Source organism: Dermacentor silvarum, chromosome 1, assembly GCF_013339745.2.
Source record: "Dermacentor silvarum isolate Dsil-2018 chromosome 1, BIME_Dsil_1.4, whole genome shotgun sequence".
Taxonomy (NCBI): domain Eukaryota; kingdom Metazoa; phylum Arthropoda; class Arachnida; order Ixodida; family Ixodidae; genus Dermacentor; species Dermacentor silvarum.
This window is the reverse complement of record NC_051154.1, coordinates 364,468,315-364,484,947: the sequence shown is the minus strand read 5'-3', so window position 1 is coordinate 364,484,947 and position 16,633 is coordinate 364,468,315. Positions and strand designations below refer to the sequence as shown.

The following is a 16,633-nucleotide window of genomic DNA, read 5'->3' as shown; positions in this document are numbered from 1 at the left end:
GCGGCACGGGACATGCCGCTGTCGAAGCACGCCCTGAACGACAGCCCGGCGCGTTGCACGTCGGCATGTCGAGAATCCGCGCTGACACTTAAGGGAATCCACACAAATTCGAATGCACGGTCACTGTACAGAGTTAATACGCTTGCGGAGCGCGTTAAAGCACGTTAAAGCTCGAAATACAGGCGTGCTTAACACACGAGCAGCAACAACACAGCAAAAACACACGGCCGAGGCAAGCCTTGCCCTTCGAACTGCGCCGCCGCCACCGCCGGTGACTGCGGCTGCACAGAGGGACTTTCAACATGGTTCTGAGGCGGAAAAAAAGCAATATAAAGAAATGAAAGCGCGCGCTATCATCGTCCAATCGGAGATAGAGGAGAGAGAAGCGACGTTGATCAAAGGATAGTGGTACTTATCTTATATAGGGATTTTAGCATATATCGGAAGTTTCTCCAATGTTTTCGATGCTTCTATCCGTTGTCTGTTGTCGCCAACGCTTACGTAATCTGAATGTATGAGCGACGCGAATTGTCTAGTACTTTCTGGAAGACACGCGGGCACCAGGGATTACTCTGGAACCTTCGATGATTGATGTATAAAAGCCGACTCGTTGCGCCGCTGATCAATTTCGACGATTGCCGACTGTGTCAGCCACTTTCGTTGTGCTTCGAGTGTAGCTTGCTTTTGTGGGCACAGGTCCACCTAATAAAGAATCACTTTCGTCATACACAGTTTTACGACTGTTTTCTCACCGTCCCTACTACGTGACAATATGATAACGGCCGCGCGAAGACGACAAGTGGCCGGCTGCTCGACTGTTAATCAGCAGTTTTTGCTGCAATTAATAGGCGTTTAGAGGCTCAGTCGCAATTCGAGAAAGCGGACGTACAATCTCAAAAAGCTACCTGCCCTCCCCCCCCCCCCCCCGTCCCTTTTCTGCCTCCTCAACTTTTTCGTCAGATCGGATTGTCGTGCGGCCTAACCAGGCGACTTATAGCCAAAACGTCGTTTTGTCGCTGCAGTTTTCGAAATCTTAAAAGTTGCTTTTCAAAGAACAACGTAAGTTTGCTAAACGGTGGTGATGGCGCATGTTTCAGGATATGCAGACGCAGATTTGATGTCCGCAATCTCGTTTGACCTCAGTTCACGAGTCCATTTGAGCATTTGCGAGTAGGGACGCGATGGGAGTTTTGTTCGTTTCGCGTTCTGTTCAGCTGCTGCAACGAAAGAAAGTGGCAGTATGCAAAATGTGTGACAACGGGAGAGAGAGCAGCCAATCGGTGAACTCCCCGGACGACAAACGTCCACTGAGTTCGTCATTTCTTGTGACGTCAAAATGACGACACGCTCCTGTCAATCATTGTCATTACAAGCACGTCGTCTGCTAGAAGCAGAACGCGCCGAGAGATGTGAACTTCGAGCGATCATCCACTCGCTAGGACGCCGGCATCGCATGGCACGTCGGGTGGATTGAATTGGATCAAAACGGTGGCTGTGGCTACGGAATGGTTCACCGCTTGCCTATTGGATGCTCTCTCCCTCCCGTTCTCACAAATTCCGCGTACTGCCACTTTGCGACGTTGCAGCAACTGAACTGAACCGTCACCACCTAGATAGCACAGTCCTACGCCAACACGTAGATAGCCCAAGGCCTACGCACTCCAATCCATGACGTCATCCTACCTAGCCCGATGCCATAGAATCTAATAGGGATAATACCACGTAAGCAACAGTGATTTTGACGTCACCGCTTTCTCCACGCCAGCCTTGACAATGGAAATTTCAGGCCAGGTAGCATGACGTCATAATTGGAGTGCGTAGGCCTTGGGCTATATATATACTAGGTGGTGTTGACAGAACGCGTTTCGAACGAAGATCTCCGATCGCGCCCCAGATGCCTTGTCACGTTATACTCGTATGTATATATAATAAGAAGCCAACAAATATGACCAATAAAAATCCGGCCCTTCTGTTTCCCTTCTCGTTTATATTATGCATATATATGGTATGCGTGTGCGCGCGTTTTCACTGCCACAGACACTGATTTTTTTCGACGGAAGTAAATGCATAAAATGATCTGTAACTGGTCGGTGTTCAAAGACCTACTTCACTGAAGGGCTTCAAGTATAAGGCGCGTTAGTTTGCACAATCTGAAATACTTCCTCTTTTCGCAAGGTCGCATTAAAGGAATAAGTTTGAAGTCATTTATTTAATTAGGCACGCGACACGTTATCCTGCGCCCTTGCCTTTTAGCTAAGGATTGGTAAAACCGCAATGAAACCGAATATAGACCGATGTACACGACCATCTTAAAACTCGAGAAACCCACCTATTTGGCTTGGTGGCTATAATGGTCTGCTGCTTTGCATGAAGTCGTGGGTTGAAACCCGGCTATTGCGGTCCTTTTTTGCTTTTTTTTCGCCGAACCACAGCCACGTGTATCTTTACGTTGTAATGAACGTTAGGAAATCCTTCTTTAAGTTTATTCCGCACGCTCGACTACGGCATTCCCCATTGCCCCCTGTTCAGATTCTGGTCGTTAAAGTCAGTTAATGAAAACTACCGATATTTTACGCCGAGGAATACATGTCAAGCAACTGTTCCTCTAGTCTCATTGCCTGGAAAGTCCACAGCATGGTTAGGTACGTAATACAGGTATGGCTGTATTACCTGTATTACCTGACCATGTCGCACCGGGGCTAAAGTGCTCAACCCTCTTGAATGAAAACTTTTAGTTTTTTTCAAATAAAATGCATACAAAACCATTACAGCACAAGCTGTATGCATTGGCAATTACAGAATAAACTGTTCAAATTGCGTGGCTAATTTCACCTGAGCTTATGGCCGGAGAGTCTAGGCTACGTGAAATCTAAATAAATGGTTATTCAATCAGTTAAGACACGCTGTTCATCGCTCGGTACATAGCCCTGTTTCCAGGAGTCGAAGAGGCACCTATGTTGCCATCAGAAACAGAAAGGATGCAACACAGCCAAGCGCATGTCAGTTAAGCTGTCAGATATACAACCCACGTGATTTTCTCGCCGCCATTGTGTTGTTTATGTAAAGTTATCCGACACTATTTTCGATTACTGCGAGCTACCTAACCGCAATAGCGAATCATTTCTAAGGACATTAATTAATGCCACACATCAGCAAGCGTTTCGCGCCGATCTAAATAGATATACGTATCATTTTTCAACTTTGTTAAAAGATGTGTGCAAGGAATATACGACCCAGACAAGCGGTCCTAGTGTTTTCGGAAACCTGCTGCGAAAGGAATAAGCTCACTGATCTGCGAGCCTGTATCTGTATATGCTATCGAAGGGCCTTTCTTTTTCTTGTGCCACCCGCACCGCCGCTGGCCGAGCCATAGCCTCCTCGGTAACTCTGTGCCTGTCAAACAGCGCTCGATCGGCCGTTGCTTTTCCCTCTCCTTATTGGTCATTTCCACCGAGAGATGGCGCCACCGACGTAGACTTGCTCATGACTCCTGGCGTGTGCCCGCGTCTCCGTCTCTCCGTTACCTCCGCCGGCATCGCAAGTCGGGTGCATTTTATTGCGATAGCAATTATATGGACTCTTCAACCAGATTTCTGCCGTCGGCGTCGCCGTCGCCGTGAGATTCTGTATAAAGTCCAAGGGCGATAACATCGTCGCCGCGAACCGTATGCGCGAGCGAAAGCGCGCGGGGGACGCGCGCTATCACGGAAAGCGAACGCATGGCGGAAAGCGAATGCGACCGTCGCGCGAAAGGCCGTGGGAGTATGGGAGAGAGGGAGGCGGGCGGGGCGGGGCGACGCTGTGCTCCAGCACCAAAGGCATATGTTGCAACCGGGCGTAAGGGGAACTTGCCCCTCAATCTTCCACGCGAAAGCAAGAAAGCGGGAACGCAGCGGGGGAGGCAGGAGGGGGCGCAGCTTCTACTCTGCCAACAACTGCGCTCGTACTTTGCCCAGCTGTGGGCGTCGCCCGTACCGTCTCTTATCTCCACACGGCTCTGACCTTTGTGTGCGCTTTGAATTCGCCGCTCAGTTTCCGTAGAAACGATAGACCACACGAACCATCGCCCGCAGCGGCGGCTGCGCTTGCTGCCACCGTTTTGACAGTCGTGGTCTGCGGTCATTCAGTGTGATCTATTCATGTTTGCTTGTGCGCGCTGACACCAAGCTTGTTAATTCAGTTAGTAAGCGAGTGTGTACAAGTTTATGCAGCCGATAAAACTACTATCTCTACTCCGAATAGCTGTGCTAATTTGCTATCGCAATTGGTGCTTCTCCTTTCCGGCGAAACTGCGACATTTTTTTGTCGGTTTTTCTCGTGCAGTACGGTCAGACCTAGCAACGTTGGTGCGGTCCACGCATTTTAAACCTTCTTGGGTGATCGTGGACCTGAGCTTAACGCTCAGACCGTGATTGCTAGATGTTTTTAACGTGCAATCACGCAAAAAAAAACATTCGGAGAGGCCACGCTGGTTCACAGACATGTGCGGATAAAGCACCGTGTACTTCTTCACGTGGATACATGTAACTTCGAGCAAAGCATATAGGGGCAGAAGTGCCCTCAGGATTTTGTATGCCTGAGCTGCATGCATCGTTCAACAAAGCGTTCGCAATAAAATATTTGCTCGCATCTTGTTTATTCAAGGCATACGGCGCTTTTTATATGTCCTTAAATATTTGTTTCTATTTTTCCTGGTCGCCAAGGCACACGGACGTGGTAGAAAGTGCAAAGGTTTCTGGCTATAGATATTCACGTCGGCCACAACGCTCATATGATGCAAAAGAACTTGCGGAAAACTTGTCTGAAAGTCGTAAAAATAGTATGCTACTAACGTGCGCCGAGAATGAAGAAAAAAGGACGGCCAGCTCACTATAGAGCAGCGTCGCAAGCAGTTTTTGACAAGATATAGTTGTAAGAACGCTTGCCGACTTGCGTATTTTCTCCACTTTACTACGGTAACTAAGGGCGTATTAACCACAATAAACAAACTCGCGTTTTTTTCTTTTCTTTTTTTTTGCTACGTGCGACGCGCAATCCGCTTTGACGCTACCGTTGCTGCAAGCGCGCTCGCACTTTCACAGACTATTCGAGACACTACTATGGTGCTCTACAGCGTTATAAACAAGGCTCTGGTCACCCAATGGATCGCTGTTCCACCATCGCATCAATTAAAACAGTCGGCGTCGCGCCCGCCGCGCATACTGGAGACGTGGTGGCACTCTACGTCGGTGGCGCCCCCAGCGAAATGAGCGGAGGCAGTTTGCAACTCTGCCGACGGCGCCTCCCTATTGAGGTCTCGGCGTCTTGACAGGCACAGAGTTTATCGAGGAGGCTATGGCCGAACATTATCACGTCGTTGATATCAGTTGTATTACTGGATACAGAGAAGCCAACCAGGTGGAAACACCGGGCACCGGCATACCGCTTGTTTCAGCTCTTAACACGTCGGTATTGGCAAAGGCGCGCCCCCCAACGTAGAAACAGTCGCGCATGCTTCCTAGACACTTTTGACCGCTTCGACCGGAGCAGCGGTCTCACATTATCGAGTGCACTGCAGCAGTATATACGCTTACCCTCGCCGCCACGTGATACCGTACGTGCGGATTCTCTGAGCATTATGGGGTGCCGCGCGCCGGGGCTGCACGAATCGCACTGAAAGTTCTGAAAGCGCGAGAGCTGTTTACTCCGTGCCGCGCGGACGGACCGTTATGCTTTACGGCAGTTATTGCGTATTGGCCGCCGAGAAGGATATCACTTTAATACCTACCGCGCCTCTATCCGCCATAATAATTTTTTGAGTAAACTTTCGCTCTAATACCGTTCACAATGCAAAATTTTAACCCGTTTTGGCGCGTTCATAGTGCACAGCTATCAACCGTTCTGTAAATCTTCGGCACCAACCTCCGTCATATCCAATAACCAACCGCCGGGGTAGATTAACCGCTACGATGTTGCGCTGCTAAGCACGAGGTCGTGGGATCAATTCCGGTCGTGGTGGCCGCATTTCGATGGGGGCAAAATGAAAGAACGCCAGTATCCCGTGCATTGGGGGCAAGTGGAGGTCAAAAGTAATCCGGAGTCTCCCACTACGGCATCATAATGAAATCGTGGTTTTGGCACGTAAAGCAGAAGAATTCAATCCAATAACCCACGCGTTGTTGCGGCAACCCCCCATTGAGTTTCGCTACCCTTCGCAGAAGCAACAGCATAGTCATACGATGCACAAGGCGACAGCTATCGCTTTGAAAGTTTAAGTTTGAGGGACAGATTTTCACCAATATTAAATTTGTTTAGCGTACACCATAATTACAACTTATGCCACGTCCAATCGGCTCATTAATTTTCCCCGTGTCTTCACTGAGTCAGATAAAGGCATGAATAACAAGCGTGATAAACACCACCAACCACCACGAAACCGCGGATAAGAGACAAATACAGCTCTTCACTTTAAAAGCTTTTACATTGAGAATTGCGTATTCACGTGGAATAAACAAAGCGTGTGGCATAAAGCAAAACCTAGGTGATAGAAACGATACGGCGTGCATCCCAAGCCGCGCCCTAGTTGCGACCCTAGTACCCGTACGTCGGCCGGCCGTGTGGTGCAATCTGCACTGCCATTCCTTGAAGCGGCTGCTGCGTCACGGCGCGAAGTGGTTTTTCCCCCTTGCAAAAAACCTACGTAGTTACTACGTGCGCTAGTAGGGCCTTTTTATTTTACCCTTAACCACCGTGATTAGCAATAGTTAGGTGGTATTATTAGGAGTGCCTTCACCGCCATGCCTGAAACGAAATGGGAGACCTTTGCTAGCAACCATGCCTTTGGCTTAATTCTGTGAAGCGTAAACAGATGGACTAGTGATGGCGAGTTTGCAGCAGCACTTGGTATCGCTTATGCACCCCCCCCCCCCCTTCCCCGACGAGTTTTCCCAACCAAATTAATCCAAACGCCAGCCGATTTATTCCCAGCGCGACTGACTTTAATTGAAGCAGAAACGTCCTTCATGAATATTCATATACCGAGGCAGCTAAATTTTTCTGAAAATGTTAGGAGTGCAGTCGAGAACACTGAAGGTGAACATAATCCCTAGCGATCACCAGTACTTCGACATCGTCAGCTATATATTCCGAAAAAAATAAGCTTATGGAAACTGATTTAAAGAAACGTCAATGAATAAAATAAATTAAGACTGCCACTGTCATACTTGATTCGCGATCACGAGTTACTCAACCCAACCATCTCCTATTTATAAGATTTTAATTGCCATTTATTATTTTTCATTTGTTATCCATGATGCTAAGCTACTTAAAAGTTCGAGTATATTGAACGGAACTTATCACTAGTGATCATTATAGAGTCGGCATCATCACTTAATTGTAGCCAAAATATTCATAAAATTACTTTTTGATACCAATGACGACTTGTACGAATCAAGGTTACCACTGTCATACTAAACAGTGATTTGTGATCACTGGTGACTCGTTTCTACCATCTCCTAGTTGATATAATTGAATCGCCGTTTGTATGACGTTTCATTTGATATCCATTACACTCCCATTGTTTAACACAAGGACATCACACTGAGCGTATCCCAAGTGATCACTAATAGCCGGGTGTTATCTGTGAGCAGCGGTAACCAATGAAATAGTCATTTAATGACTTCTGAATTGATATCAATCATCAGATGAATAAAGGCTAGCAATGTCATACTAAACAGTGATTCGCGATCACCAGTACTCCGTCCTACCACTCCTAGTCATCTAAATGAATCAGTTTGAATGACTTCATTAATATCCATGGCGCATTGATGCATCAAAGTAAGACTCGGCGTTATCAATTAGCAAGTGTTTTTTAAGGGCTCAATAACTTAGAGCGCGAGTTACACCAATGACGACGTTCAAAAATCAACACTACCATTGTACCAGTTAAAGAATTCATTATAACTACTGGCTTCTCCATGCCATTTTACAGCCTTTCTTATTGGTAAATCTGTTTTTATAGAATTTCGTTTGATGTCCGTGACATTAGTGATGTGTAAACGAGAGAATTTAGCATAGTATGTCAGTAACTAGTGATCACTAATAAATACAGTCCTATTAGGTAGCAGTATTGTGTAATTACTTAATTGCTCATTAATGTAGTGTAACTACTGATTGGTTTTCATGACTTAAGCTGGAATGTAATGCTTGCCTTTCTAAATATCCAAACATTTTACCATGCGCTGAAACTTGAGAAAAATGGCGCTCGCAGCAAAGCTTAATGCTTTAATGTCACTATCAAGCCATTTTTTCCGATACTTGTTGCCGAATCTGACCAATGTCATCTTGCCTCATATGTCAGGGCGCGAATGTCAATCAAAGTTTCACATTCGAGTTCGAGTTCTAACGTGATCGACGAGCGCTTTCCCATCAATTCAACGACGGACGAATCTTTTGCCCCAGTAGCGCCGCTTCTCCGCATAGTAGATTAACAAAAGCGCCCCAGAAAAAAAAAATCAGCCCGCGGAAGAAGAAAACCAAACGGGACCTACATATAGAGGGAAAACTAGAGTATATGCAACTAGGGATCAATTATCGGATGAGTTCTCGCTGCGCTGCAATCAGCATTTAAACAATCACCCCGTCCATTTTAAACGGGTCTACGAAAGTGTCCCAGGAAAAAAATCCAGCCAGCGCAGTTAAACTAGACGCGACATAAGGCGTGAGACAGTTGGCGGGATTAAGTGGATATGGTGCAATTTGCGAAACACGAGGCATTGCTCGGCAATCTCTTTTTTAAACGCTTTCCATAGATTTATGCCAACCGCATTACGCCAGGGTCGGCCTCGTGGCAGTAGTGAATGTTCCGGATTCCTGGACTTGTGAAAAATCGACTGTGTTGCAACTGTCGTTATGCAGAAACGTCTACATACACACTTACCAATATTTGCACAGAGAAGAGTTATGACATGAATACAAGGTGGGAACCACAAGCTTTTCTATAAGAAATGTCAGCAGTTACGCCGACCCAAAAATTTACTACGTGTAGTACATATTTAGAAACACATAAGCATAGGAAAATGTCAGTTCAAAGGGTTGCACCAGTAGGTTATGGCTAGAACTTGCGAGCCTTTTTTTGAGGCCAGGCCTGAAAATGACGGTCGACGTCAGAACAGTCAGGGGAGAAGCAGACTGGTTTAAAGAGGAAAGAGAAGTCCGGGAGCTTGAAGGCGAGCAGCCCGGAGGTCCTTGGCGATTTGGTCGCTATTGCAGAGAGGAACAGGAGAGAATGTATTATAACAGTGCTTTTACATACAAACTTTTTTTACAAACTACTGGAGTACTGAATTAAGTAATCACGATGACCGCACATTCATTCCGTCCGGAAAACTACTAGGTTAGCCTTTCCACAAAGCTGGTTGGTGACCACCCACACCAGTGCAGTACTCCGAACTTGAGATGATACATCAAACTTGGCCGTTGAGCGAAAAAACAGAAATTCTCTGGTTAGACAATCGCTGCATTGATTTGGATAAAATTTGTGGTATTTGAGAGATAAAGTTAGATTCTAACAACTGCCTATCAAAGCCTGTTCTTCAGCAAGTTGTTTCTTAGATGTCATGCTATAGGCATGGCAAAGAAAGGACAAAAACAAGCAAACGCCACTCCCAACTCAAGTTTATTTTGAGCATGAAACTGAGACGTATAAAAGTAGACGCATGGGCATACAAAAGCCAACAACAAGGACATGATGTCAGCCGGTCTCGAATCACTTGCTGGATTCGACAGTTATTTGGAGAAGTTTAACAATTTGTATTCTTAAGAATTTTACATATATGAGCAATCATTTAGGAAGGGCGATTTTTGGTTGGCGAGATTTTATCCGTTTTAGACAACATGGCCAAGGCATGGCCTTTAGACTAGAACTCCCGCCGTCCGGCTCTATTAGGTTTTTAATATGAAGCTGCAGTTCTTGAAGAAACAAGTCAGTTAGGCTTATTATTGTCCACGGACAATAGAGCACCTCTTGTATGGATCTGCACGTTCGAAGACGGTCAAAAGGGCTATCGCTGCTGTCTTTTCTGCCACAAAGAACTCTTGACCACATATGATTTCGGTAAGTTTTCGAATTCAGGCGTGCAGACACATGCCAGCTGGCTTTGCTCGTTTTTCATTAGTGGGATTTATTAAACGCATAGTGCAGAAGCTTGTAAAATATAGAACTAGCTGGAATAGCACTGAGACCCAACAAAAAAAGGTGCGGGCTGAAGTGGTGCCCTCTCTGCACATTACTCACGAGATCAAGAAAGTTGTTGGGAAATTCGGTGTGCCTGTTGTGTTCTCTGTCCCTACCAACCTCAAAAAACCTTTGTTTTCTGATTTACAATGATGGCGTAAAAAAGGAGCAATCGACAAGAGACATTGCGCGACATTCACTTAATGATCCACATCAGTGGTGTACGAATGGTGCATAGTGCATCCTTCGTTGGCAAGTCCTATGTTGAGCAGACTGGGAACTGCGTGAATGACAGAATGAGGGAGCATGCGTAAAACTTCAATAGGACTGATTGCACTTGGCGACGCATGTTAACGGGTGTGGATGTGAGAGGATGTTAGAATTCTTGGCAGGAGCAAAGCCTCCACCGCAAGAGAAACCCTGAATGCGTTTTATATAAAGAAATATGGGGATAAATGTGTCAGCGATACGTCTCTTTCTTTGTATACCACTGATTTTGCTCTTTCGGAGTCAAATCTGTCATTCCACACCCCGTCGCGTGACATGTTTGTTGGTGCCTTTTGCATGATCAGATGTGCAAGCGTGCAGTTGTTAAAATATTTTTTCTCAATACAAACTTCTACTGGTAGTGGCGCTTGTTGGTGACCTTGTCTACGTTCTTCGCGCCGGCTATACATCAATGTATCTAGCAATAGTAGATGCAAAATTTTCATTTACAACCACGTACTTTTCACAAAAGTTGCCCCAAATCAGTATAAATTGATGCAGGATGTTTACAAATTAACAATTCTGCACTCGAACCAGATTTAGCAGTTTCGTGAACTGCACCTTTTAAAGCAACTCAAGCGGATAAGTTTCATACGAGTTAACCACTTAACATTGTTGTAATGTTTACGAGGGTTAACAAAAACCAAACTCGCAAGTTAGCAGTAAGTTTCATATCGGTGTATATTACATTATCTTGTCCGCTTTAGATGTCTATGTAGTTGCTCTTTAGGGAATTGTGACAACAGAATTATTTATAAATGAAAACGTATTGTTCCTTAATGTTGCAATTCAAATACTTGTAAAACAATTCACGGCCTAAGCAAGTTAGCTTCCGATGATCACTAGACTGCTCTTTTCATTTAAATGCAACGAACAACCAATTTCAGTTCCGCGGAAAAATTTTTCCGCTCCCATGTTTTTAGATAGACACCCAGCTAAAGTTGTTTTTTTGTTATAGGAATACAAAAGAACAATATTTAGTTAAGGTCTCCTAAAATCACTCTTCTATAACAGCAACGCCAGAATTCTCGTAATGAAATGAGGCGAAGAAATTACAGAAGAAAAAAAAGGTCGACACCACCCTAAAGCTTTCATTCCAGCTCATCGTGACATCGTTATCTTTTGATGAACTCTGCTCGAGCGTAGGTAACTGATTTTCTTTTGTTTTTTGGTAAACAAGGATTCACCGGCGTTCAAGATGACAACGACTCCCTAGATCAGCTTAAAATAAATTTTCTGTGAAGAATCAGTCCAAATTTGAGCGTACTTGAAAATTTGTGACGTGATGTTGAGGCATCTGCGCTACGGTTTCGGAACGAAATTGAAGAAGGTATTGCCCTCATTTCCGGCAGAATTATTCCACCAAATAAATTAAAATTCAGTGTTTAGTTAGCAATTTTAGGAAAATTACTGCAGCATTACTGATTCGGGTCCCTTTAGTAGCAGGAGACACAAGATGCTTCTTTTGGCTCCAGAAATTGTAAAAATTTCCTGGGGCAGATGGCACAATTATAATCATTTGCCCAAAATACTCTATAAGGCAGCATTACTGGGTGAAGTCGAAATGCTTCATTGAATTAGCATAATTACGCTAAGTAACCTTAGTTATTGACTTTATCACACACATTTCAATCTACGAATCGCAGATGGCTAGTTTGCAAGGCATATTGACGTAAAACGAATTTTGAGGACGGTGTCAGTTTTGACATATGCACCGTTAAACTTGCTGTGAAAATTCAGCGTTGTCCAACTTACTTTTGAAATAAAATGCTGTTTTATGCATTCAAGCAAAAACTTAACTGGAATGCCGCCGCATTTTGTCGGACACTGAATATTGGTATATCGAAACTTGCGTATCCTGAGGATTCTTTCTAAGACGACATGCTTTGCTTACTCACTAGCTGCAATTCGTAAACTGAAATATGTGCGCTAAAGCTATAAAATGGTAATTGGCGTAATTATGGTAATTATTCAATTACAAATTGATTATCTCGTAGGGCCCCGCTTCATCCTCTATTTTGGATCAATGGTTCGAATTGTGCTCACTGCGACAGGCAATTTGAAAAAACTTCGTGCGATTGAAAAAAAAAAGCCTTAATATTTTAGTTCAACAGGTTCACCGCATGTTTTCAGCATTAGGCGGCGCGAAAAAAAAAACATTTAGTGCCTTTAAAAATGCATCCTTGTATGCGTTTCTTATTCACGCAACATAGCCTGAATAATCTTAACAGAAAGGTAGTGAAAAATACCTTCTTCCATTGTGTCCGTCTTTACCCGAGCGTCCGCATCCTGCCCTGTCCTGGAAAAAAGCACGGAAGCCACGATGCCAACTACCATACACACGGTAAAGGTGATTCACATTATAAACACATGATGACATCTGCACGCATAAGGTTTATCACGGTATCAACTCCGTGCAGTACAGCCAAGGCTCGCGTTAACCGATCAAAGACGAAACCCTGCTGCGTGTTGCCGAGAACGGAAGAGGGCTCGCCTATTGTGCTTTACTAACCTTCTATGGCGATTTCATTCAATCAGCGCAGCGCCATCAAATGTGGACAACAGAGGGTTTTTTTTGTGCTGGTCCGCTTTTACTGTTGCCTGACGCGAAGCATAACATTCGTTGCACTGCACGTAATTGGTGACATGAAGTAGAAAGTGGCTTCACTGTGTAAGCTCTTTCTACTAGAAGGCTTTGTCGCAGAACGGCACGAAAATCTACGGGCTACGCCTTGAAGACGCTTGGTGCATTATAATGTTAGAAAGTTTTCCACAGAAACGAAAGAGCTGTTTCAATGCCATCAGCAATGAAATTTTCGACCACTTAGAAACATCCATTTCAAGTAATTTAGAAATACAGAAGTCCCTGTGCGAAAATTTTACACTTGAAGATCGAGTGGATGCGTCACAACACGCTCGAAAATCTGTTTATCATACCGAAACTGCAATAAACGCCGCCATTACCCGTCGCCGGACGTGACGCACGACTTGGACCATAAAGAACCAGCGCCAGTGTCGTCTGCTTTCCTTGCTGCCGTTCATGAACACACGTCTGTTAGCCTTAGAGTGCTGGCTATAGCTGCTGCTTTGCTATTGCTAGCTGCTTTGTGCGCTCTACCGATGTCGTTGAGCGCCCGCAATGCTCCTTTATAGTGCGAAACATTCTTTCCCTCGCCAAGCCGGTTTTCTGTATCTGGCTGTCTAGGTTCAAAAAGCAGAGCACCGATGCGTTATGTCTCCACTCGGAGACGAGGAGCGCATTGAGCATTGAAGTGACCAAACGAAGGGAACTTGCTAGGGCGCTTCCATAGCAGCAGCACCGTTCAGAGTAGAGGCTACCGTTGACCCAGTTCGCACCGCCTTTCGAAAGAGCCTGCGCCATATTGGCTCTCCCTGCATCGGTCGTGTACTACTCTGACTGCTTGCCGGACGCCTTTCTTCGGCGTGTTTTCGGCTAGCTTAGTGCGCGAGTGTGCGTCCGAGTTCTTGTGCAGGTGTCTGCGCGCTTGCGTGCGTGTGTTTGTGCGCGCGTCTGATGAATTTGGTGTTTTGAGGCGAAAGGGCAAAGCATGGCCAAGGAACGCCTGTGCGCGTCTGTAACTGCGTGTGCGTATGTGCGTCCAAAAATACGCACGTGTACGTGTTTTCCGTGCGTGTGTACGCATGTCTGCATACGTCCTTGTCAAAGTACGTCAATGCATTCCGCAGAAGCGCAGTTATTGGCAATCAAACACCCTTGCCACTCCTTCCGCTCCTTCTTCAATGCCTTGCACTGCGAAGGCTACGGCAGAGCGGGGCATGCCCACAACACTCCGCCTACTGAACGTCACCGTGGCGAGCAGTTAAACTTTGATTTTGGGTGTTCATACAGACACCATTACTTCCAATTTTTTGCACCTACGACGCGCCAAACGTAAGCCAGACGCGGTTGTCCTCAACCAGTCGCTGTGTGGTCTGCCAGCGGATGTGTGGCAGCAACCTGCGGCGTTATCTACCATATGTAGCAGACTGCACCTACATGTAACTGTAGTGCGTATGCGCAGCGTTTGCTTTGTGCATGACTGGGCTTGAATGCGTGCTCGCGTTCGTATTCTCTAGTATGGCCGTGCTACGTGGTGCAGCCCGGCTTTCTCCAGCACGACAGACGGATAGTAGCGACATCCAACTTGCGGATTTTTAAGCGTTATCAATAGCTCAGTACGAAGCGTAGTCTGCGAAGGCGTCTAAGCAGGAGCGGCCAGGAGAGAGCACGCGCTGGCAAGCGTGCGTTTGGTCTTACCTTAACTTTCGCGTGTTTCGAGGCTAGTTCAGTTTTCAAAACTAGTCGAAATTAGCGAGACTCGATGGCTACGACACCGATAAGCAGGGTGGCCAAAGTTTAATTCATATGCGAGTGGCCGCGGCCGAGTGTGAGCTGAATGTCGGCTTTTGACGGAAGTACGTAATTATTATCGAAATGCGAAAGCAGATTTGCGCTTACTTGATCCTGTTTTTTTAACTTCGTCAATAAACATTGCAAAGGAGCTGTTGTACATCTACGCTTTATTCAGCAGGGCCGCGCGCTGAATAGAATGATTGAGCCACCATCATGGGCTTACCGTCGCACGCTTTCACTGGCACGTACACCACACGGGGTGCGGCGATGATGTAATCGCCCTTGGAGTTTATAAGGAACATCGCGACGACGGCGACGGTAGAAGTGCCCCTGGAGTGTCCATATAATTGCTACCACAATAAAGGGTATAAGGAAAATGAAGGCACAAATGGATTAACGGTGAAGATGGCAAACATTGCGGGCCTTAGCACGAGGCAGGGCTGAAAAATTGCATGGGATATACCCTGAGAAAATCTTTCGCAACGCGTGCAAAGAGGCAACGCGCACGATAAGACTTCGTGTGGTCTGCCTTATACTGCAGGCTCCACGGGCGCCAGAGCCCTTAGTGCCCCTGTATATGCTCCCAAAGAGAACGGAGTTGCGTATACTCCCGGCATTTTGTTCCAACGCCATCCGGTAAAGCCTCTCATCGAATTCGTGACTTCTTTTAGCGCAGCTCAGTTTGAGTATGAAGGGAAAAACGGACAGGTGACAGGGTGAGCGCTAACTTTCAACTGGTTTTATGCAATCAACATACTTGTTAACATGTCTTTTTCACTCGCGCAGTTGATTGCACTCGCGCAGTAGTGTATAAGTTTCCCCAGTCGTATAACAGTGCCTACATTGGGCAGACCGGTAGGTGTATTAACGATCGCTTGCGCGAGCATAATTACAATGCTAATTTCATCAATCGGGTTCCTTGCCATACATTGCAAATCTTGCGGCTGCAAACCACTACGACAGATGCATCATCATAGGACGTAGCCACAATCAAGTGACGCGTGAGATTATTGAGGCTGATGCCATTTTGAAATGTCAAAAGCTGTGCGTAAGCACACCCTCTAGCTTTATCATGCAAGGAACGTGAATTTGCAAGGAACGTGAATTGCGCTCACCCTGTCACCTGTCCCTTTTTCCCTTCATACTCAAACTGAGCTGCGCTAAAGGAAGTCACGAATACGATGCACCAACTTGCCCAATCTGCAGTACCTCTCATCGAGCGCGCCGGAGCCGAACTTAGAACAGTGGTAACATGTGAAACGAGGTGGTGGCGCCGCCGTGCGGGGCGGCGCGAAGACATTTCATTAATATTGTTGCAGTCAACGCGCAGCGAAGCAGAGCACGCATATGCCGCAATTTCGAAATTTATTGCACGTTATATGGATGCCCCAAGAATTGTTTTAACTGTCTATCGAGAAAAAAAAGACCAATAAATCTACCGAGAGAGAATGCTGCCGCCAGGCGCATAAAGTCGCACAATAAACGCACGCGTCGTTTAAATTGATGGTGCACGCTAAAAAGATGCACCTTGCTATCGCAATCGATACTTTGCCTTTCTGGCGAAACTGCGATTCATATTCCCAGCTCGTATTCCCGAGATCGATCATTGCTACAGCGGCCTGTCCTATTTAGACCCTTCCGCAAATAAGCGGAATTTCGTAGACTACGCTAACGGCGCGCGTGACTAAGACCTCGCATGCTTCTTCCCACAATGGGGTTCCTCTGGTGGCGCAGAAAAAGGTGTGCGTAGCCCCTGATACTCTCTGGTCCCCTGATGT

General features: G+C 46.0%; 1 protein-coding gene across 1 annotated transcript in view; it reads right to left on the bottom strand.

Annotated features, from left to right (window-relative positions):
- Nucleotides 1-8,559: 8,559 nt before the first annotated feature.
- Nucleotides 8,560-16,633, bottom strand: part of LOC119454015 (uncharacterized) — a 35,253-nt gene continuing 27,179 nt past the window's right edge. The window contains exons 4-5 of the mRNA XM_037716034.2: nt 12,730-12,779; nt 8,560-9,240 (exon numbers count right to left, since the gene is read on the bottom strand). Coding sequence (XP_037571962.2) covers nt 9,092-9,240; nt 12,730-12,779 — 199 coding nt within the window. The 3' untranslated portion in view covers nt 8,560-9,091. The remainder of the gene's footprint in view (nt 9,241-12,729; nt 12,780-16,633) is intronic.